Source organism: Chiloscyllium punctatum, chromosome 44, assembly GCF_047496795.1.
Source record: "Chiloscyllium punctatum isolate Juve2018m chromosome 44, sChiPun1.3, whole genome shotgun sequence".
Classification (NCBI taxonomy): domain Eukaryota; kingdom Metazoa; phylum Chordata; class Chondrichthyes; order Orectolobiformes; family Hemiscylliidae; genus Chiloscyllium; species Chiloscyllium punctatum.
This window is the reverse complement of record NC_092782.1, coordinates 27,526,733-27,551,144: the sequence shown is the minus strand read 5'-3', so window position 1 is coordinate 27,551,144 and position 24,412 is coordinate 27,526,733. Positions and strand designations below refer to the sequence as shown.

Here is a 24,412-nt window from a genome sequence, read left to right as displayed (position 1 = left end):
TAGAAAATGAAGCTACCAAAATGAGTACCTATTTGAGTAAGTAGCACAAGTGACTAGTGCAATTAAGTTTACTTCAAAAACATTAAGACAAAAAAAAACACTGATCCAAATCTAGATGGTATCTCTTTTTATGTGTTATTAGCATTGGTCTAGAAATTCTTGAAGAAATTCCATATCCTGATGTCGTGGCAGTTCCTTGTGGAGGTGGTGGTTTGCTCGCAGGGGTGGCTGCTGCCATCAAACTATCTGGCTGTACAACTACAAATGTATATGGGGTGGAACCAAGAGGAGGTAAACTATACTTCACAGTTTCGTTTCGTACGCCAGTTTTAAAGGCACCAATTTCACCATTTATTCTTGATCATCAGCTTGTACCATGTACAGAAGTTTTAATGAAAATAAACCAGTGTTTATGGATGCAAACAGCATTGCCTCGGGACTTGCTCCACCATTTGCAGGTGAGTGAAGCTTTAGTTTCGAATGGGAGGTTAAAAAATAAGGATTGCGAAAAGCAAGTTGGACATTGGAAATTGTAAACAAATATTGTATTTGATAAGTGCAAAAAAAAAATCAGATTGTTAAAAATACCCAAGGTGACTGCCAGAAAAACAATTAAAGCCATCAAAACTCAAAGCAAGAGAAAAAATTAAATATGCCAGTAAGACAAATATTTATCAGGGTCTTTCAATTCTGCAATAGGTACAAAAGCATTCCAGATTTGCAGACAACAAGTGAAAGAAATCCTATTGATATCAGATGATGAAATAAAAGCAGCAGTTTCCATGCTATACAAGATTGGCCTGGTTGTGGAACCCTCAGGAGCAGCTGCTTTTGCTGCTATTGTTGGAGAAAAGATCAATCTTAAAGGAAAGACAGCAGTGGTCATAATAAGTGGAGGAAACGTCAGTCCTGAAGAGCTTCAGCGTATTGTTCATTAAAAAATGAAAAAAATTGTCATACAGCTACACAGAACTATATAATTAATAATAAGAGATTTAAAGTTTGTGTAGAAATGGACATGACAATCCTGATACCTCATTTTGAGTTTAGTAAATAGTTACATTGAAACATTAGAGTTTTGTTCTCTCATAACTGTAATAGGAAAATACAAGAACTGCACTAATTTGTAATTTTTTTTGTCCCACTTTAAATCTCAGTGTAACTAATCTTTTATAATTTCATCTTGTGTATTGAAATGCCCTAACATACTTTTATTTTAAATGCAGAATTTCAGCACAAGTATTACCTTTATTAAAATAGTGAATTCTGCAACTTTGCCTAATCACTTGAAATTACAGAACGTGAGCAACATTGTATAGAAACTTAGTGGATTTTGTACTCAGTGCTAAGGGATCTATTTTCTAAGAATTGTGTTCCTATCTGGCTGTCATTACAGCTTTGATTGTAATTATTTTAATAAGAAAATACTTGCACAGCAAGGAGGAAGAGGCAACAGTAATTCTGAAAAATGTACACACAATTTCAAATTTTCTCTTTATTTGTTTGATTAGCTTTTCAGATTGTAAAATAAAAAAGTAAATCTACCAAGAAAACATGACGTTAACAGTGGCATTTACAATTTAAGATTAACTGCGGTCCAAAGACATTTTTAGTAAACCAGAAGAACAAGTGACAGACATTATTTCAGTCCAACCACAGACACAGAAAAACAAGAAAATTGTAGGTTTGTATTCAAAGTAAATAAACAAGAAACAAAAACAGCTTGCACAAAATTAAAACAACCTTACAAAAGTATAGATCATTTAAAAGCATCTTTAAAACTTCAGTAAAGGAGAGTCCAGATTCACATTTTCCTTATTTGCAGGGCTCAATATAATCAGCGGAGAGTTGAAATCTATAAGCTGAAAGTGAAATTGTTTTAGTTTCAGAAAAATAAAGTACAGTCAACATAAAGTCTTGGAGCACAGAAGGAAGCTGTTCAGCTACAGCAGATCTTGGAAAGAACAACCCAAGTTAATCCTTTTCCCTGTAATCCTGCAAATACGTGCCCAGTTGCCATTTGAAACCTTTTAAAAATCTGCCCGTGCAGATTTTTGCTATTTACAATGTTGCCAAGTTTAATATCAAGACTTAAGAATAGATCAATAAACAAAATAGTAATTGTTATAATACAGATCTCTTGCAATTCCAGTACCTATTTCTCTCTGATGGAAAACAATGTTCACCACATGCTCTGCCACCTATCCTGCAGCCAATTACATACTGAAGTTACTTATCCCTTTAAAAGGCGACGTTTTTGTTTTGAATAAGTCTTATGTTCTACTATATCTAATGTTTCTAAACTCCATAAATATATCCACAGCATTATATTAACCAATCCTGTTATTTAGATCAGTCTCGACGTACTTAAATGAATGCTAGTGGTGACTCATTAACCTATGTTTCTCGAAGGGTCAATTAATTTTGTCATTAATGGTGGCCTCTAGTGCTGTCGTACCAAAGACAATGGATTGGCTCTCCAGTAGTTACCAGGTTACTTTTTTTGATTTAGGTGTTACACTTGCAAGCCTGCAGTTCTCCACGAGGTCCATATCCATGGAAGATCAAACAAACAGTGGTGAACGGAGTCTCTGCTATTTCCATCTTTGCTTCCCTTAGCAAGATGTGACGCAACATACCTGGATAAGATGACTTGTTATCTCGAGTGATATGAATCTTTTCCTCACTTCTTTCTATCTATTGCTATTCTGATCAATATCCATTTCTTTCTCATTTACTACATTAACTTCATCCTGTGTGAAGATAGATCAGCACCGTAGTCATATCCTCTGCCTTCACAAGGTTTCAATTTTTATCCCAGACCACCTCCACTCATCTTTGATATATATTTTTTTTAAAATTTTGCATATCATTCTGCAGAGTTTTCTACTTAAGTGACAGGAAAGAATAGTACAAACTGTTGTTTTGTTATGGGATTGCAGAACTGGACAACTGTTTTTTTTTCCCCAATATTAATGACCAGATTGGATACGCAGGGCACAATTTCAAAATTTTCAGATAATATAAATTTTAGAATTGTAAATGAGTATAATGACCAGGCTGATTGAATGAGCATATATTTGGCAGATGAAATTTAATGTACAGAAGTTTAGAGCTATACATTTGTGAATAGGAAGAACAAGGATAGGCAACATAAAATGAAAGATATCATTCTAAAGAGGGGTGCAGCATCATGAGGTACAAGGTTTTTATTGTCCACAAATTACTGAACCTATTACAACTGCTTGAAAAAAAAGTCTTAGGGATAATGGACTTTTAAAACAGTACAAGGAACAAAAGAACAGTCATATTATGCTGAACCTTTTATAAAACACTGGCTTAAATCCTTTCTGTATCTGAGTTAAGAGAATGCTTCCAGGGAGGAGACAGACTTTAATTTGTGGATAAACTGGCAAAGCTGAAATTGTTCCCCTTATAGATGTGAAATTTGGGGGGGGATTTGAGAATGATGTTCAAGATAATGACAAATGTGCAGAATTGATAGACACTGCAGCTATTGGTGGAAGGGGAAAAAGAAAAAGAAATTTTATGCAACAAGTAATTAAGATCTAGGATACAAAATTGCAGAGGAGACACATTTAAATCATTGTTTTTGAAAGGAAATTGGATAAGTCCATGAAGAAATTTTTCGTCCAATTGGGAAAAAAAAAGAGTGGAACTAGCGGATTTGCTCTTCAAGAGCAAAGATGCAATAGGACAATTGACCTCCTACTGTTGTACCCCTGATAATTTGTTAAATTAAAAACAGGAAAAGATTTAGACATCCAAATCTAGAATCGCTGGATTACCATAGTTTCTCTTGATGGGAATATTTAGATTTTATTCAAATCAATGTCTTAAACAGCCCAATCACATTTCCTTTGCCAATTTGTTTGCAATCTACCAAACCTATCTCAATGATTATCTGGGTATTTTCACTTTTATTTTTGTCATTTTTATAATTATTACAGGAAATGCTCTGCTAGGATCATTACCTAGATGTTTTCTCACTAAAGACTTTTATATCTAGAGCCACAACTGGTTCTTTCTTTACTGAGCTAGAAACACAATACACTTTCTTAAATAACTTTAATTCTTCACCCTTCTTTCACATTGCACTTTTTGGTTACCTGTACCTTTTACTTCAAACATGCATCATCCGTCTAAAACTACAATATCAAGTTGGATTGATATTTTCAAAAATCGCCACCTATCATTTATTTTGCTTCTCTATTCCACTCCACAGTATCCAAGAAAGTTTAGTTCCATGTTTAAATCAAATCTCCATTCTAACTAGCATAAACATAGCACAATGTGGCAACTTCAGCTTGTAAAATCAATCCTTAAGTGCACTCACATGAACAAGCACTGTGACATCATGCTAGTTTATTGCTTTTATGCAAATTTATTCTCATTCTACAGTATTTCTTAGTCTACTCTCATTTGCCCCTTCAATTCCATTATGAACCTCATCTCTATAGTTGTTTCCTCGTGTCCCTCATCTTGCAAAATTAGTTTAAATTCTGCCTTTTCATATGATTTGGTCCTAGCCAAAAACAGCTCAAATTGTACAAGACTTGACTGCACCAAGAATTCCTTTTCCCTCTGCTTTCTCCAATTATACATTCAACTACATGTTTCCTCCTGGTTCTGTACTCACTAACCTTTACAAGAATTCCAAAGCATACTATCTCTGAAATGCTGTTCCTTAATTTTTTCCAGTCTCCTAAAGCACCATATATAGAATCTTAACACTTCAGAAGGTTGTGCCACTGGAAATTGGAGTCCATATTGGAACCAGTGAGAAAGCAGCTAGCATTTCAGGTGTGGACCACAAAAGGTTAGAGAGGTAACTCACTTTAAAACTTCATTAAGCCCAAAAATCAGCAAGTTTAAATATAGGCACAAATAGAATGGTGTTTCTTGGGCTTTGAAACTCAACTGTAGTTCAGATACCCCTAGAATTTTAAGTTCACAGTTAAATTTACACTTGCTGAAATGAGCTAACCAACATGAAAATAACTTACCGGCTCAGGAGCCTTCATTGGTGCAACTCTATTTATTTCAGGAGTATTTGAGAGATCAATAAGTGGACGGTCTTGATTTTGCTTACTTTTTGTACCAGCTTCAACAGTGAAATTCTAAAGAAAACAAGTTAACATGGATGAAAAAAAGTAGGGCATTATCATAATGGTTTTATTCAATGGATACCAAGGAGTTACAAAAATATTTTTCCATTAAGCAACATTGCCAACTAGATAAATGCATGTAAAAATTTAAAATATTATTAGCTAATTCAAAAAAAAATGGAAAATACATTATCCAAAAGATATTTAACACATTTAACCTCATGCTTTTCCCAAAAAGTAGACTTTAAACCTGTTTATAAGTGGTAGAAGCTACGTCACCTTCAAGGTAAACTCAAAAGAAGAAACAAGTGAATGAATACAAGACACTAGTGTAGTGATTACATTGTGTTGTGCGACTGGCAAGAAAGACTGGCAAGTCTGTTAGGTTGACTTCCTGAATGAAATAAATGCGTGGAGGCCGGTATCCCATTACCAAGCCACTCTTTATTTACTGGTGCACAATACACTGGCTGTGGCCAACCAAATTGAAGAATCACCTCCAATAAGGCAACTGATTCCTCATGAGCCAGGTCTTCCCACATTGGCCCAGATTAACAACTCCAAATCAAAAGCCTCAGTCACGGAGATCAACCTGGTTCCTATCACTATACTGCAGATATTCAAAGTACCTCACTAAAAAGATAAGAGGTTGGAGGTGGTATATTGGCATGGATAGAGAATTAGCTAATGGTAAAAAGAGTTGTTTTTCAGGTTGGCAACCTGTGACCAGTGGGGCTCCACAAGGATCTGTGCTGGAACTATAACTGTTTGCAATATATTAATGCCTGGGAGGCAGCGAGCAAGTGTACTGTTACTAAACTTGCAGACAAGAACAGGTAGAAAGGCAGGTGGTGAGGCAGATACAAAACAGTTGAGGTAGAGGTTAAGTGAATGGGCAAAAATTTGGCAAATGGAGCATAACGTGGCAAACTGTATATTTTGGAATAGAGAACAATTACAACAATCGTGAGGATACTTATGCACAAAACTAAGCTAGCTCAAGTAGCACAGCAGGTAATCAAGAAGGCCTTTATTTCAAGGACATTGGAGTAGAAGAGTACCGAAGACTTACTGCAATTGTACGAGGTGCTGATGAAACCTCATTTAGCGTAGTGTATGCAGTTTTGGTCCCACTTATCTATGTTATTTCATTGGAGGCAGTTTAGAGAAGGATCATAAGGATGATCCATGGTATGGACAGTATGAATAAGGATTAAACATGTTGAGAGTCTTCTGCTTGAAATCGAGGAATGAGAGGCAATCTCAGTGAAACATATTAGAATTAAGGGTTTGAAAGGGTAAATCCTTTCCCTTCCCTTCATGGGAGAGTCTGAGAATTAACGAGTGCCAATTTAAGACAGATAAAAGGAAGAATTTCTTGAGTGATGTGTGTGCTTGGAACTCTGATGGCAGCACAAAACAAAAGAACTTAAGATAACTGCAATATTTGCTAATGCCTATGGTCCAAGAACCCAACTAACTAATCATGGATTTACGTTAAAACCTCATTATTCAAGAGCACACAAAAGGATTCAATTATATATCTATGAGCATTTTGTACTGAACATTTAACTGTGGTGTCCACAACACTCCCTGTATTTATTGTACATTCCTACCTCCTTGCTTCGAGGCTCAGATGTGCGCTTTAAAGCTTCTTCTAGTGGTTTATCAGGAGAGAAATCTAGAACGCAAGGAACCATGGATGGAGGCATATCCTCTTCAGAGGAATCAGATGAGCAAAGACCCTCTGGCTTTTTTGACTTGTGTTCACTACCAAGGCAAAATAGTTAATGCCAATAGGCTGTAAAATGACCTGTAAACATTGAAGTTGCACCCTATCCCAAGCCATAATTCATAACAGCTGAAAGCATGCACTGAGTCGGTAGGTGATTAGCAACAAACATCCAAAGTCAAGACTTATTTTACAAGACTTTTGAAGTCGGAAAGCTTGTTGTATTGCTCAAGGAGTGTTAGAGAAAATAAATTACTGTACTTATACATTACTGACATTACAAAACAAAAACATTTATATTCAAAGTGTATTACAATGTGGCAGAACTGATCTTTCCGAGAAGTTATTATGTTCATATAATTGCACTATTAACTTAGTAATGGAGGGAATTTAGTCCTTCACCAATACCCATTAAAGAAAAATTTGATGTGTTCTTGGAAAGTTTGAGGCACTTTCCCCTCCCCCATTAACTAAATTATGCTTGAATTTTCCAAGATTCGCAAACTTTTTTTGAAATAAACGACAATTTTTTTAAGAAATGGATGAATTATCTGAATTTTTCTAAAATTTAAGCTCAAATAAAATCTTCCCCTCACCTTGTTACAATGGTCTCACTGGCTGACATACTGCGGTTTCGTGTAGTTGTGGCTTTGTGAGATGACACAGGTCTTGGTTGTGTTCGTGGAGTGAACGCTGGAATACCTGACCTGCGGCGATTTAATGGTGTGGGTAAAGCAGATAAACGTTTTGTTGCAGATGTTATTGATGCCAGCTTGTTTGAGACAGGTGTTTGCAGCATTCCTCGAATAGGTGGTTTATTTGGAGTACAAAACTCTGGACCACTGAGAGATTAAAGCAATATTAGTAGCTTTAAACAAAAAAAGATATCTCTTAGAAAGATTAATTGTATGTTTGGAGAAAAACATTTCTATAACCTTACTTCAAGACTTTGAAATATAGTAGGAAACAGCCACACAGTGTGCATATCAAGAGATCATCAGAAGAGCTTACTGTAAAAAAGGTGGTTAGACTTAGAGTTTGAGTTTAAGTAGAGTCTTTAAATAGGATGAGAGATACGGAGGTTTAGACACAAGATTTAGCAGCTTAAGGTTCAAGTCCAGTTGCTGAGACAAATGGGAGTATGAGGCAGAATCTACTGTTTGCTAAAAGTGGGGAGGAGAAAAAAAGTGTGGGATGGGAAGAGGAAGAGACTCCGTGAGAAAATCAAGGGTAATAGCACTAAAATGAAAAAGGGCCTGAAGCAAATGTTGAAAACAAGGCAAATGACTGAAAATAAAACTCAGCAAATAAAAAAAAAGATGGATCAGCACCACTTGGCATATAAAACGTAGTGTTATAGATATCTTAGGTAATGAATGACAAACAAACAAACAATGTTGAAATAGAATGTAACAGGTGATTAAATATAGGAATGGAAAACAATTTAGCAGCTGAGCCAAGGTAAGAGTGCAAACCCTGACAAATTCACTTGGAGATTATACAGGAGCTTCAAAGGACAGCAGGGGTTGAATGTGGGCATTTTTAAGAGGAGGGTTTAAGAGGACTGTTTTGAAAGCTAGTATTAAATGATGTAGAAGTGATTTTCAATGGCAACTTTCAGAGGACAGGAAATAAAATTAAGCCTAATGAAAAATAAGTTCAAAAGTCAGTCAGGTTGGAGCAGGGGATTTTTGTTCTCCTTGAACAGACCTAATGCAATACAGCAAATCAATGGCAACCCAAAAGCATGTTTCCAAGGGCAACACCCACATTCCGAGTGTAGATTGAAAATAGCATATTGATGGAGAAAAGGAATGCCATATGCGGAAATTAGACGATTCCCCTCCCACTCAACACAGTAAAATAAAAACTAAAAGATGGAAAATTAATGGTCAAAGGTTCAACTAAAATTTTAAAATTGCAGCTACAAGTGATTTGGATAAATTCCTCTTTTTTGCCCATCCTCATCCCAGTGAATGCAGGAGGAAGTGGGACGAATAGATTATGGAATGTATGCAGCTGTTCAGCAGTACATGATAACCTGGTCAGCGATAGATGTATACAGACATGAGAGGCTACAGAAGACGTGAGGACTGAGTTGAAACTATTATGCTTTTACTAGTTATTTGAACCACTATTAAAAAGGGGCACAAGGCCATTTCTGGGCACTATTTACCATTAAGAAATATTTTCATGTACCAGTTTTATGTTCAGTTAAGACTACTTTATTAAGAAAAGTTGTAAAGCTGGTATAGAGGTAATTGGCTCAAAGGGAAATGGAAACAAAAAAAAAAGGAAAGCTTGATCGCTTTCCAAGAAATTTATGCTGAAAAGCGTGAACATGTGCAATACCACTGCAGCAATCACTCACTCAATAGTGCTAGCCAAAAGATTGGCCATTTAAAAAAAAAACTTATTAAATACAAACAGGGTGGAACATCTACAGCTATATAGACTGATAATATCCTGTTTTGACATTCTACTGTAATTAGCAAATTCTGGTTACCTCTCAACTGCACTGCAGGACAACAGCTTCTTTGGTTGTGTTGCTTTTGGCCTTGCTGTTCCAGGTGAAGGTGCTTAAATCACAGTTAATAAAGACAATTAATCGTTTCCAAAACATGTCAAATAATCCTTTTTGTACCAGAGATAAAATGAAATATTATTGAATAACCACTGTTGAATAGAGGAGAAGTGGTACACAGAATGATAAAATCCCTACAATGCAAATAAAGGCCATGAGGCCCATCCAGTCTGCACCAACCCTCCAAAGAGCATTCCACCCAGACCCAGTTTTCCCATCCTATCCCCGAAACACCAAATTTACCATAGCTAATTCACCTCACCTACACATTCCCTTACGCTATTGGCAATTTAGCATGGCCAATCCACCTAATCTGCACATCTTTGGATTGTGGGAGGAAACCCAAATACCTGGCAGAATAGATCCATAGGATCCCTACACTGTGGAAACAGGCCCTTCGGCGTAAGAAATCCATACTGACTGTCCGGAGTTATCCACCTAGACCTATTCCTCTACCCTCCTATCCTACATTTACGCTTGAATAATGCACGTCGCCTACCTAACCTGTCCATCTTTGGATTGTGGGAGGAAATCCATGCAGACAAAGGGAGAAAGTGCAAACTTCACACAGATAGTCACCTGAGGCTGGAATCAAACCAGTCTCTGGCACTGTGAGGCAGCAGTGCTAACCACTGAGCCACGGTGCCACCCCAATTGGCAGAAACCCATACAGATACTAGGAGAACACGTAAACTCCACACAGACAGTCCCAAGACTGGAATCAAACTTGGTTCCCTGGTGCTGTGAGGCAGCAGTGCGAAGTCACTGAGCCACTGTGCTACCCAAAATAGCCCTACTTTGGTTTCTAAACATCAACTTAATCCACCGTTTCCACTTCAATATGTTAATCTAGAATACAGTCCAGTTCTGCACAACCTAACTGGCTTTTAACTGCCAATGTCATCACCTTGCTAAACTTCTCCATTTTAAGATGCTCCTTAAAATGATATTCTTGGTCAAACGTTTAGTGACCTGTCCTAATATGGTCCTATATGGCACAGTGTCAGACTCTGATTGTTAATTGCTCCTAGGATATATTAGAACTTTATCACCACCATTCCTTCACTGTCAATGGATCTAATTCCTGGAATGGCCTCTTACAGAGCTGTGGGCGTTCCAACTCAGCACTACTGGAATGGCTCAAGGAGGCTCACTAGCACCTTAAGGGGAATTAGGAATAGGAAATAAATGCTGGCCCAGCCAGTAATGCCCACATCTGGAGAATTATTATTATTCTGGGCACCACTCAGGCATATCCAGGGAACAAGAAAACCTACAACTGCTGATGGTTAACTTTGCAAATTTTTCAGTGATACACAAAAGGGTAGACAGGATAATCTGGTAGCTGGACTGGAGGCTGCACACCTTTTTAAATGGATGTATTTTACTTTTCAAGTACCAGCAAACATTTCCTTTTGAAAACAAAAAACAAACAAAAACAAAAACAAACGAAACAAAACTGCAGATGCTGAAAATCTGAAACGAAACCAGAAATGGCTAGAGAAATGTAGGTTTGGCAGCATTGGTGGAGATCTCTTGAAACCAAAGCGTAAACAAGTCCTCTCATTTAGTTGTACACCAATAGTGTAACCTTGAATTTAATTGTACAAATCTACTTCCCTCCTATTGTAATGTAAAAATGGAACATAATTGTTAATCTTTACTGGAAAGATGCAATTGAATGCTAAAGGACCAGTTGAGAACCAGGCAAAATAGAATATTTACCTCAAAATAGAGTAGTGATCAATTCTAACCCAACACCCACCATTTGAACCTTTCCATTGTAGATAATTTAAAGTAATTTGAATATTAGTAAATGATAATCATTTCATAGTCTTAATAGTTTAATTGGCAATTAGTAGTCCCAAGTTCCATGAAAAATTATAAAAGAAAATACCCTAGACCCACGTTTAAGTTGTGAAACGCCACTACTTACCGCTGGATCTTTTCACAGCTTGGCTATTAACAGAAGCTTTGGTCTTTGGGCACCGATCTCTCCCTAGTGTATTTACTGTTTGGTTTGACTTGACTTTAGTATCAACATTTGTATCGGTTGAGCTAATTCTTTGTAAACCTTTATTAGGAAGACTCTGCATCCCTGTTCCTTTCTGACTCATCATTCCAGGAGCAGTTACTTTACAAGTATTTGCTGGTGTTAGTGATGTTCTTGGAACATCTATTGAGCACCTAGAACTAGATGACTTGGTCTTTGGGCTGGCAATTCTGCTGCTGTTTTTCAAGGTTTGTAGGTTTGATGCATTTGAGCGCATGGTTAGGGGAACTGTTGAAAGATAAAATCAAGATATTTAAAAAACAAAGAAAACTAGTTTATCTTGATTTGAAAGCAAGATTATGTTTAGCAAATAATAATGCCAAAGCAGAATTTCAGATGCACTGAACCAAAAAAAAGCCTTTAGGTTTGTACTAGATACTGCATTTTAAATAGTGTCATTTTAAAAACATAACTACGTCTGCTATTTCAGTTCTCTAACTCCAGATTGATATTTAGATGATCAAGGAACTATGGTTGGACCTAAAGTGAGTTTCAACTGTAATTTACAGAAGGGCATGCTTTTTGGTGTAAATTACACTTTCAACTCATAAAACTTAAACTTTTCAACTCAATAGTTTCATTTGTACCATACCAGCTTTCTGAAATATATTGCTATAATTAGCAATTTCCAGCACAAAAGGGGGCCATTCAATTCACCAGTTACACATCTGGAAACAAGAAGCCATACAATTTAATTATGCTTTCCATCTCTTGGTCTGTGTAACTGCTAATCAGAGTTGTAATTCAATGCAAGTACCCCTGCTCAAAAATATGAAGGAATTGACCATGCTCTCGAGCACCTGACCAATCCAAAGCACTTTTGGAAATGGTGAGAATTGCAAGTCAAAAATTTAATTCCCATTGTAAACACAAGAATGGCAAAGACTTATTTTGAGTGCAGGATAACATGAACATATTCCAGTTCAGGACAAAGCTAATGACAATCATTGAGAAAGAGTACACTTAGGATGTTGAGTAGGTCCTATTTCCTTGAATGGAATAATGTGGCATTTCATGGAAGTAAACAAGGCTCCACAATTTCATTCCTCAACGAAAGAGAAAATGGCATATACTTAAGAGTGTCAGACATGAAAACCAAAAGCCATATGCCACAATATGAGTTACAAAATATTAAGATTTAAAGTCTGACTTGCCTCTGCCACCACTATTGGAATTGTGGAGATGAGAATGAAGACCGGATGACAAAGAGGTACGGTTGAGTGTCCTTGCTGCAGAACCAGTACGATGCTTAGTCATAGAATTCGAAGCTTTAAACCCAGATACATTTGGTTCACTGACCTATAAGGAAATCAAAAAAAAAGTTTCTTTTTCAAATTCTAACAGTACAACGAAAGTTGCCCAAAGCATTTGTTCAAAATTTCACATATTTCTGCTGGTCTGCTTAATCTCCTAAATGCCTGTACAACATCCATATGTGAAGTTCAATAAGATAACTGCATGTGATATATATGGAGGTTGTGAAATCTAGCAGGCCAGGTAATATTAGCAAGGTGCAAGTCTAGTTGGGGGAGAGGGACAAAGCAGTGTTACAGCGCAAAATCAATAATCACTAAAAATTGCATCACTGTTTTGAAGGCCATAAAACTATAGTAGTAGGAAGGCTCATTTGTTAGAGGGATAGAATGGAAAAAGATATTGTGCTAAAATGTGAATCACTGTTAGGTTGTCAGTTTATACACATGCAGGATATTAGGAAAGGAAATGGGGGCAATACAGAGTATTATGGAGATTTACAGATGATACTGGAAGTACATGGATATATAGAAGAGGAATAGATCAACAGGCTGGATCTCTAAAGAGAACATATGGATGATATAATTGATCTTTTTAAAAAGATTTTGATACAGAGAATTAATTTTGATACAGAGAATACAGAGAAACAGCATAACTGGAGGCCATCAATACAAGGGAGAGTCACAAAGAAATATACTTCAATAACATTTCTTCTGCATTCCTGAAGAGTGGCAATTGGTGAGGATTTTCTACCTCAGGCAGGAACATTTTAAGTATTACAGTTTAGTAAGGAAACTGGACAAACAAGGAAAAAAAAAGTGAAAAATAGATTTAGTTGGGAAAAAATTATGGTTCTATTGGACCAATGACTTCTATTTCAATACTGTTCATCATTTTTATGCTAACATTTCCTCTGGAAAACAAAAATATTTCCTGGGGCTTTCAACCATTTCTAGATTGTTTAATATTCTTCACAACTATCATGCAAATACATGCCCTCCATAGTTTAGAAATTATCATTCTGGCACAATATTATTATAACACCTAAAGCTACAAGAATTTATTCTTTTGTTTGCATGACTAAATGCAGTTTTAATTGACAAGTTAACTGTTTGGTTCCGTTTAGTTTCAAACAGGCAGTTTGGCTGATTTGTCATGGCATTTCCCTGAGCAATGAACCCACAAATGGCTGTCACCTATTATTTTGCAGATTAGAAATAGATGCAGAGAGTTCTTTCTACCTGCAAAGAACACGGCCCTGTTTATTAATATTGATTTTCCAGGGGTTCACTGCTCCTCAGATATGGGTGTAATGCAGCTTATGGCACTCTTGGCCCTTCTGCAGTTATTTCAGGGTTTTGCCAGAGTAAGGAAAAAAAGTCCAACTTTATCGGTTATCACTCTTGATCTTCACAATAGCAGGGAATGGAAAATTCACAGCCATTCTGACTCACCTAACACCTAAAAAGGTCATAGGCTTTTAAGTTTTTAAATTCATCCATGCTATCTCCTTACAGTAGCAATTCAACTCTGAAAATTCAAACTCAACTTCACCTCAGGCAATGTGTTCAATGGCTGCCATGAAGAAAAAAGTGAAACACTACAGCAGAAGCTACTTGACTCCATTAAGGCAGCCAGTATACTATGAACAAACAGTTCTCCAAACCAGATGATTAAAAGTTTTGAATGTTCCTAACTATTGAAGCTATAAAACTAAAATAAATACAATTCACTCATACACATTACAAACCAAAACAAAATACTATTTTTCAGATCAACCATAAATTTCATGTCTGTATTGAAATTAGGAGAGTGCCACCTTTGGATCTGTACATTAACTAATTCAGGTAATTGGCTAGAGCAAGAAGTCATTTTATAAAAAGTCTACTTTTTAAACATGAAGACCACTGATTGAGTTATCTTTCCATATAGATGGATTTATATTCATTATATGGAGTATTCTTTCTTAATTGAGGTTGCATTCCTGAAAACCACAAATTTAAGTAAAGCATTGATGGAATCAATATTGAAACAGGATTAAGTTTCATCGAACGATCTTAAACAAAATCATTATTCTTGCACCCAAGATGAAATACAGTATATGTACTTTAAATTCTAACCAAAAGTTTGACAAGTAATAAAAGGAAACAATATTCTACTTACAGCATTTCACTTTTGTGGACTATCCAAATAGAACATAAGAAGGAAAAAAATTAAGAAAGAAAGATTTGGTACTGCTCAGCAGCTGTGCTCATTGACCAAGTGGTAACCCAAAGCCTATTGTTCCAGACTACAAAGTTGGCTGTAACATATACATGTGCAAAAGCAACATGGACACAAATTCCAGTATAATTTGTTCTTGAATAACTGACTCTAGCTGTTATCCCATACCTGGTGTGCAGCCAGTGATCCATCCTTACGGCCAAGAGCATTAGAATGGGGAGGAGAATCACACTCATTGGAAGTATTAGCAACAGCATCTGGGAGATTGTCCGATGAAATATTGTTCAATTGTTTCATTCCGCAGAGTGTCAACCTAGGTCCTGATTTAGGCTGGATGAGGATAGAAATATAAAAATCAGTATTTTTTTTTAATTCCTTGCGCGAATGCGGGCAACACTTGCTATGTAAACATTTATTGCCCAGACAGTAGTTAAGAGGTACACCGTAGTGATTCTAGAGTCACATAAACAGAACAGGTAAGGATAGTAAATTTTCTTCTTTGAAGGACATTAGATAAGTTTACACAACTGTCAACATTGATTACATGGTCACCATTATAGCCCCTACCAGCTCTTTCTCCATTTTTATTAAAGTTACATTTCACCATCTGCTCTAGTGGGATTGAACCCTTGTCTTCAGAACATTTGCCTGCATTTCTAGATTGCTGGTCCAGTGACATTACCACAACACCTCCCTCCCTGACCAAATCAGTACTACAGGATTTTACAAAGATTCAAGGTCAATGAATCTTGTAAGCAAAATAAAGAAATATTTACTGTAGTATTGGCATTCCTAGCTTGCAAATTCTTTCCCAACAAAAACTAAAGAAATAGATGGCGCAACAGTCATTTTGCACAGATTTCAATTTGCTCTACAAAGAAACAAACAATGGGGCAGATTTTTTTTAAAAAACTCACACCAGGACTTCCCAAAGTAGTGTATAGGGGGGCATCAAGTCAAGTGGTACACTGAGGTTTTGGTGTTACCTAGGCAGGAATGACAGAGTCCCCTCATCCTGCTCACATGAGCTTTCCTCAAACTCCACAACTCACTGAGGGGTCATGATAATTTTAAGCCTCAAAAACAGGGTCATAGCCCATGCATAAAAAGAGGCAAAGTCACAGTTGTATTTTATATGATTGTGCACAACATGACAATAGTTGGATGTTTAGAAGTGGTCCAGTGGATAAAGCTCATTCAGCATGCGATCCTATAGCAACTGAAAGCATTGAAAAAAAATGACTTGTATAGTTTACAAACAACAGCAATAAAATAGTCATCCAGACTTGGACTCAAGCCCAATTAGAAAACTAAACCTTTCAAAGGAAAGCAAAGTATCATCAACCCACATAAATCATCCAAATATTCTGAAACCAATCACAAAACGAACTACTTTTCTCCAAGGATCTTTAACTTGTAGGGAAGTGCAAGCAACTAACATTTACAATATACCAAATGTTTGGATAAATATATCCAAATAAGTGTTCTTCTACATTGGGTGAACAAAGAGTGGAATTTGTCAGAGATGATTTCTAGTGCCTATGTACAAATTCACTTACACAGATATTTCTTTTACCCAACTAAGGTCATACGTAGAGTCGCAGAAGACAATAGTAGCAGTTCAAATTTTGAGAGATTTGTAGCTCGGGTGCTCGTTGTTGTGGTTCTGTTCGCCGAGCTGGGGAATTTGTCTTGCAAACGTTTCGTCCCCTGTCTAGGTGACATCCTCAGTGCTTGGGAGCCTCCTGTGAAGCCTGCATTTGCTTCACAGGAGGCTCCCAAGCACTGAGGATGTCACCTAGACATGGGACGAAACGTTTGAAAGACAAATTCCCAGCTCGGCGAACAGAACCACAACAATAGTGGCAGTACTACAGATTCAGCAGATACTGCCTGGTACGGAAAAGAAACACTTGAATATTTAAGCTATTTTAGATCAGAACCTAAAAATTACAAGATATTAGAGGTGTAAAACTGTAAAGATAATTGGGACAATTTCAATAAGAACTATTTTTTAGTGAAGAATCTAAAAACAAGGCAATACAGAATACAGGAGGTTTTAAAAAAATTTGATAGATAATTACTTTAGTCACTTTTTGATGTGAAACACCCACAGGATTGTACAGTAGCCCAGTGGTTAGCACTGCTATCTCAGTGCCAAGGACCTAGGTTTGATCCCAACCTTGGGTGACCACCTATGCAAAACTCCACACATTCCCCCCATGTCTGAGAGTTTCCTACAAGTCCTTTGGCTTCCTCCTGCAGTCCAAAACTATGCAGGTTAGGAAGACTGGCCATGGTATATGTGGGGTTAGAGTAGGGCCACTGCAGACTTGATGGGTCAAATTACCTCTTTCTGCTATGTAGGTATTCTACCATCAGCACTTCACAGTTTAGACAGGTGGTTAAGGGAAGAGAAACAAAAAGACCAAAATTGCATGAATGAAGGTTAAAAATAAAAAAAAAGCGAGAGATCAGCTAGGATACAGCTGAATGTTGCATTGCAATTTTGAAGTAATTCTACAAGCACACTTGGTGGTGGCTAGGCAAGATACAGAGTTCAGGATTAAAAAAAAGACAATTATTTAAATTTCCTTAAAACAAGCATTATACAATTTAATGCCATTCAATGAAGACTTAGCCACTGGTATTTGGGATTGCTTTATTGGCATCATAGAAGGGGCCTAATTATTACAGCCCAATTTTTTTTTAATAATGTTAGTATTGAATGTTAAGTCCCCTATTTTTAAAACTAAAAAAGGGATGGGTGAAAGGAGGAGCAAGTTATTTAGATCTCAGTGAATGCTTTCAACCAACTTCTTGAAGACAGAACCAAAAAAAAAGTCAGTGGAAACTAAGTAACAACAGGTAGCTTTGGGGAAAAGAGTATTTTTTATGCAGTAGAATCATAAATATGGACCTTGCTCTTGCTGTCAAACTATAACAAAAGATTTACTAAAACAGCACATAAAATCTTGTATCGAGCTGATTACACTTACTGAAAACCTTGGACATTAACACAAGTCCAACAGTTATTTAACAAGCCTCTAGTATTGGTTTAAATGGAGTTCCTTTATGAAATAGAAAACTGCTCACCTTTTCTGAAGCATCATATTTTGCTGGTTCATGTTTTGCTAGTTCATTTTTTGCTTGTTCGACTGATGGATCTTCCCTTGAAGTATTGTTCTCAGTCCAAGCCACATTATTACTAACTAATGATGGATTTCCAGAGTTTTGTTGGGGCTGCATTGAAGAGCTGGATACCGGAATAGCAACTTTCATTGGTGGTTTTAATGGAAAAGGAGGTTGAGCATTTTGGGAATTAACCTGCAGACGTTTCTGGATTGCAGGTGGAAGGAACCTCAATGGACTATCTTGAACTACAAAAGTGTCTCTTCTTGAACAACCTGGGCTGCTAATACCTTTTAGAAGGGTTAGTTTTAATTTAGATTCCTCTATAAATTGTTCCACCATTTTATTGTGAGTCATTTGATTTCCCATTTTCTTAGATCTGCCCTCCATATGGTTTTCAAAGCGTTGTGCTAATAAGTTGGCTTCTTTGGAAACTTCAAAAAACAGGTCTGTGTTTGAAGGACTCCAATTCTCAGCCTCTGTGGCCTTTGAACATTTATCTTCCTTGCAATTTAATTCGATTCCAATAGCAACACATTTTTCCACATGCCGAACTGGCCCAAGAAAAACTTCATCATCATCATCACTTTTTCCACTAGAAAACAAAAAGCCTATTAATTTAAGATTGAAATATTCTAAACTTATAGTTCATATACTTGAAATGGGAACATTAAAAAAGTTCCTCAAGTCGAGCACACCGTACAAAGTAAAACTTCTTGAACTCATCACTGCTCAAGGTCAGATACCAACTGCCCAAACCTGCTCCTGCCTGATGTAACCAATGCTGTAGAATCAGTTCGAGACAGAGGCTTTGAACAACACAGTTTCCTGTCCTTCCCAGAGAAAGTGTCTGTTCATTTTGTACCTGCACAAGCACAATGCAATATATTTGCAGATTTTGGTGCAAACATACATTAATTTTAATAATCTCTGCTTTCTGTTCTCAATTTATGATTACACTCAGGCCAAAAATGTACAAATTAAGTAGTAACATCATATGTAGTGTTTGGATTAGCAAGTGTGGGCAGGCTATTTTGGTTTAGGAGGATGTGATGGAGCCATGACAGCTCATAATCCTGTTCTTGCAAAATAAGCAATACACAGATGCATTTCCCATCAGGTAGAATCTGACATTTCTGTAGAAAATTGATTGAAATCAGTGTTACCACTGAATGTTTCTTCATTTTATCACCTTTTTTTTTAAACAAATATTGGAGGTCTAAAGTCTATTTATAATTAATTAAAGTGTACCTTTTGCTGCTTTCCTGATAGCTTTAAGAAACTGGTTATCACATTATATGAAAAATTTAAAGGTCAGGCAGCACAAAGTCAAAATAGGTCAAAATTCTTAATCCCATTTTTCTTCCCTTCCCCACCCCATTCCAGAGATACTGTCTTACATGCTGAATGTTGCAAATTCTTTTATTACTTTCATTTCAGTTTCCAGTTTGAATAAGTGCCTGGGTAACATTAAACTCTGAAATTTTATCTCCAGGATTCATCTTCCTTTATTAAAAAAACTCACTCATTTCAGTTTGATCAGAAGAGGTTACTTTCTATATTATCTTGTACCATCTTAGTTGCCTTAAACTGCCATTTATCAAGGGCAGCATTATGACTAACAACATTGTACTTGCAATCTATTCCAACATTGCATTTTATCCTCCTGCGAAGACAAGGCCTCGACCTTAGCAAAAAGATACGCAGTGAACTAGTGAGTGATCAGTTTATTACATTAAGTACATTTCACACACGTTTTGAGTCCTTGGTCCAACAATAATTTAATACTTAGACTAGATAAGCATGTTTGGGCCAAAAGAAAGTATCTTTTTAAAATCTACACACATGGCAACTAATGAAAATTTGTTATTTGCAACCATTGAAACCTTTAATTTCATAAAACTTATTTGGTTTGAAAGTTTCCACATGCAACCATCTTTTGGTTGAAATTGCTTTTTAAAACCAGTTGCATACATCATTGTCTTAAAATGTCTTCCAACTGAACTCAACATATTTACTGCAACTGGAATACCACTTTTTTTCTGCCACAGCAATAAAAAGCATTAGAAAAGCAAACAAAAATTTTTCCAGCATGTTTTGTTTCTGGTTTCCAGCATCAGCATTTCTTTTTGTTTTAAATTTGAGAGAAAAGCAAAAGCGTTTACCTTGCAGGAGATAACAGAATGTCAAGGTCAGAATTCTCTTCAGATAAAAGATTGAAATCTGAGAATACAAAATTACATGTTGCTAAACTGAATTAACTGAACAGAAATACATAGAACAATAAGAAATTAAATATAAAAAAAACTTGCAACTTTAACTTTGAATTTGCCCATTAAAGAGCAGTGTCTGAATAAATATCCTCTTTCACGACATTTCTTTGTCTCTCCTCTCCAAATACATCATCTCATTTCTCAGGTCTAAAATGCCACTCACCACATTCCTGCCCAGATTATCTATCAATTGTCTCCTGCAGTCTGTCTTCCTGCTTTCTTGCTCACTAAATCAACTACACAACAAATTCTGTATTATTTGAAAAAATTCTTAAATCATATACACTAGATTTCAGCCTAAATTCATTGATGCACACCACAAAATGCAAGGCACCTCTTACCAAGCCTCAAGAGCTTATCAAAAACACTCTCCAATCTCAAAATGTGCGTCAACCATTGCTTTTTGCAATGCAGCAAGTTTTAGATCCAACTTACCATGTGTTTTGAATTCCATAGATTCTTACACTTATGACCAGTTTAATGCCTTACTAAAATCCTCAAATTTACTAGCCTTATTGACTTTTTAGGAGGTAAAATGGACAGTCAAATACATTAGTAAGACCGGATAAACTTCAAATCCATGCTCATAGTTCTTTACTAATGGGTTTGCCGTAAATGTCAATTTACATTGTTCCTCACTATTTTATAAAATAATTTGCCATTAAAAAAGGTTAGATCATCTGTCCTGTTATCACTCAGTTAGGCTTGGGCTGATAAGTGTCATGGACGTTATTTGCCACTCAAGTGCTAGGGAATGACTATCTCTTTTTATGGAAAAAAATTTAGCTATCACCCTTGACATTCAAAGATGTTGCCATTGCTTAATCCCCCACTATCAATAGCTTGAGGAATTACTATTGATCGTGAACTGGACCAGCCATATAAATACTGTGTCTGCAAGAGCAGTCGAGACAGGAAAATTATGTGGCAAGTAACTCACCTTCTGACAGATGGTAGACAGGCTTTGGGCAATGACCCAAATGAGATGTGTGATGCAATACTTTTCACTTGCCTAGATGGGTACAGCTCCAATACCACTCAAGCAACTTAATACCATCCAGGACAAAGCAGTACATGCATTCAGACAGGGTGGAAAACAATGATCAGAATCTCCTTATTCTCCATTGATCACCTTAGTAACTTGGGGTACATTTCATACTAGCTTGATGAGTTAAGTTAAAGATGTTAAACCCCTTAGTATTTCCCCTACTGTTTATGACATCAAACATTTCAGAGTCAATTTCCTCAGCTACAATTTTCCACTAGCCCTTGTACTCATTAAGACAACATATTCATTAAGGTACAGTCCCAACATTTAAAAAGACATTTGGACAGGTGCATGAATAGGAAAGATTTAGAGGAATATGAGCCAAATACAGGCAAATTGGACCAGTTTAGAGAGAAACTTGGTCAGCATGGACCAATTGGAACGAAAGGACTATTTCCATGCTGTTTGTCTCCATAATTATTTTATGTATAAAGAAAAATGCCCAGATTTTCCACCCTTATACACAAGTCACGTTTTTAGCCTTCAGTTAGCGCCACCATTTCCATGGTTAATTGTTTTGCTTTTTGTGCATTCATAAAAAAAAGTAGTGTCTCTTTAAGTTACACCACATTGCCACTGCCAGCTCAATTTCACCTAAAACACAATCTCGACATAGTTCTATTAATCTGTACCAAGAGTTTTACAACCTTCAGTCAGCCAATTTCTGAATCTCAAATGTATCCCAAAACTCTTTCAGCAATGTCAGATATTAGTTTAGTGACCAAAATACAAATTGCTGGAAACGTTCAGCAGGTCTGGCAGCATCTGTTGGCATAAATCAGCATTAATCTTTCAGGTTAAGTGATTCTTCCTCAGAATTTAGTTACTGCATGCAATGACCAGTGTGTTTCCAGGTGTCCATGTCCATTATGCCACTTCTGAATATGCCCAGCAATTTCTTTGTAATGGTTGCAAATGACTCTCCAAGTTCTGCGGAAGACATAGATTACCTAAAAAGATTTACTAAGTCTACGTGACTACCTGGTCAGGTCCATGCCCCCCTACAACCCGCAGGAATTGCAAACTTGCGCCCACACCTCCTCCCTCACCTCCATCCAAGGCCCTAAAGGAGCCTTCCACATCCAAAGTTTCACCAGCACATCCACCAATATCATTTATTGTATCCATTGCTCCCGATGCAGTCTCCTCTACATTGGGGAGACTGGACACCTGCGAGCAGAGCACTTTAGGGAACATCTCCGGGACACCTGCACCAATCAACCACACCGCCCTGTGGCCCAACATTTTAACTCCCCCTCCCACTCTGCCGAGGACATGGAGGTCCTGGGCCTCCTTCACCATCGCTCCCTCACCACCAGACGCCTGGAGGAAGAACGTCTCATCTTATGCCTCTGAACACTTCAACCCCAGGGCATCAATGTGGACTTCAACAATTTCCTCATTTCCCCTTCCCCCACCTCACCCCAGCTCAGCAGTGTCCCCATGACTTGTCTACCTGCCTATCTTCTTTTCCACCTATCCACTCCACCCTCCCCCCCGCCCGACCTATCACCTTCATCCCCTCCCCCACTCACCTGTTGTACTCTATGCTACTTTCTCCCCACCCCCACCCTCCTCTCACATATCTCTCCACACTTCAGGCTCTCTGCCTGTATTCCTGATGAAGGGCTTTTGCCCAAAACATCGATTTTACTGCTCCGTGGATGCTGCCTGAACTGCTGTGCTCTTCCAGCACCACTAATCCAGAATGTTAGCTTAAGAACACAATTGATAAAATCAAAGTAATTTTTTTGCAATGATTACCAGTTCATGGAGATTATAATAATGAACATTTAGGAAAGGAACAATTCAGGATATGTACTAAACTGCATTCATTCACTGTTGCACATATTTGTATCTTTTATGATTCAACTTTACTGTTGTTTTAGTTTTGGAAAAAAAAGTTTCTCAATTATACATTTTATCTTCACTTCTTCAGTCTTTACATACACATACTGAGACACACACATTTTCTACATGGCTTCATATTTAGTGAATAGCCTTTCTCATTTTAAAAACAATAATGGAATGAAGGGTCATTAAAGTGCTGGAGGCCTGGCCTCTAGAAAATCTACTTTGCCCCTCACACTTCCCAAAACATGCCCTAGAAATTTTCAGCATCCACTTGAACAAAAGGACAATTAAGTTTGAATGTCTCATCTGAAGGATCTGTTCCAGTGATGGACCAAAATCCAACTTACAGGGTTAAGTAACAAGAATGCTACCAACTGAGCATTAAGAGTTTGAATGGAATTAACACAGACTGATTGGTAGGATTGAATGTATCATTCTATTCAACTATAATCCCTCTTACTACCTTTTGAGGCACTTGTGGCAATTTATTTGCAAGTGAAACACAAGTTAATTCATTTCAAAACTGGTACACATTGAAGGGGTCCAAATGCTTGAATTACTACACAACAACTGAAATGACAAACATTTGACTACCTTTGTCAGTTTGCTCATCCATTTCTTGAATTGACCTTCACACCTGTTGGAACACACAAATACAAGAGAGCAAAATTCAAGTAGTTTTAGGAAATCAGCAGCAGACACAATGGGAATTTAATCTCACTGCTCAGAGTCAGTACCCCACACTCTCTCATCACCCTCACCTCTACCTCAGCCCCCATTGCTCCCTCCCTCCATGTCTGTCTTCACCTCATCCTCCACTGCTCCGTCACTCCATCCATCCATCCATCCATCCATGCATGCATCCATCCATCCATGTCTGTCTCTCTCACAATCTTCACCTCATCCTCCACTGCTCCCTCCATGTCTGTGTCTATCTCTCTCCCCTTTACAGCCCCCTCTCCAATCACTCAGTAGCTGGGCCGATGATTCAACGAAGTCTTTCCCCTCCCGGACCTTGCTTGTCCTCACCTCAGCCTCTCCGCAATCTCTACCACACCAATGGACAGACCGTTCACTAACGACACTCTCCCCTTTCACAGAGATTTGAAATTGACCCAACCCTCAGCGAG

General features: G+C 37.3%; 2 protein-coding genes across 4 annotated transcripts in view; one reads left to right on the top strand and one right to left on the bottom strand.

The window, feature by feature from the left end:
• srr (serine racemase) overlaps positions 1–1,519 on the top strand; it is a 7,795-nt gene extending 6,276 nt beyond the window's left edge. For both annotated transcript variants that reach the window (XM_072562549.1, XM_072562548.1), the window contains 3 exons: positions 143–291; positions 369–458; positions 700–1,519. In XM_072562549.1, coding sequence (XP_072418650.1) covers positions 143–291; positions 369–458; positions 700–938 — 478 coding nt within the window. In that variant the 3' untranslated portion in view covers positions 939–1,519. The remainder of the gene's footprint in view (positions 1–142; positions 292–368; positions 459–699) is intronic.
• gtse1 (G-2 and S-phase expressed 1) lies at positions 1,481–24,412 on the bottom strand. 2 transcript variants are annotated; one of them, XM_072562545.1, is made up of 12 exons: positions 24,312–24,412; positions 23,877–23,919; positions 20,273–20,330; positions 18,072–18,702; positions 15,144–15,305; positions 12,653–12,797; positions 11,382–11,726; positions 9,368–9,440; positions 7,458–7,703; positions 6,746–6,899; positions 5,028–5,141; positions 1,481–1,862 (listed from the first exon to the last, which is right to left on the bottom strand). In XM_072562545.1, the coding sequence occupies exons 2-12, from the start codon at positions 23,896–23,898 to the stop codon at positions 1,776–1,778; spliced, it is 2,037 nt and encodes a 678-aa protein (XP_072418646.1). In that variant the 5' UTR covers positions 23,899–23,919; positions 24,312–24,412; the 3' UTR covers positions 1,481–1,775. The 2 variants fall into 2 exon arrangements, with proteins under 2 accessions (XP_072418646.1, XP_072418647.1); XM_072562546.1 differs by lacking the exon at positions 24,312–24,412 and adding an exon at positions 24,182–24,283.

Bases quoted from the DNA above. Each gene is read 5' to 3' on its own strand.
- gtse1 (XM_072562545.1), bottom strand. From the start codon at position 23,898: ATGGATGAGCAAACTGACAAAG. The intron at 11,727-12,652 runs GCAAGTCAGACT...ATCTTTCAACAG, and splicing joins TTCCAATAGTGGTGGCAGAG to TTCCCCTAACCATGCGCTCA. The intron at 6,900-7,457 runs GTGAGGGGAAGA...TTGCCTTGGTAG, and splicing joins AGTGAGACCATTGTAACAAG to TGAACACAAGTCAAAAAAGC.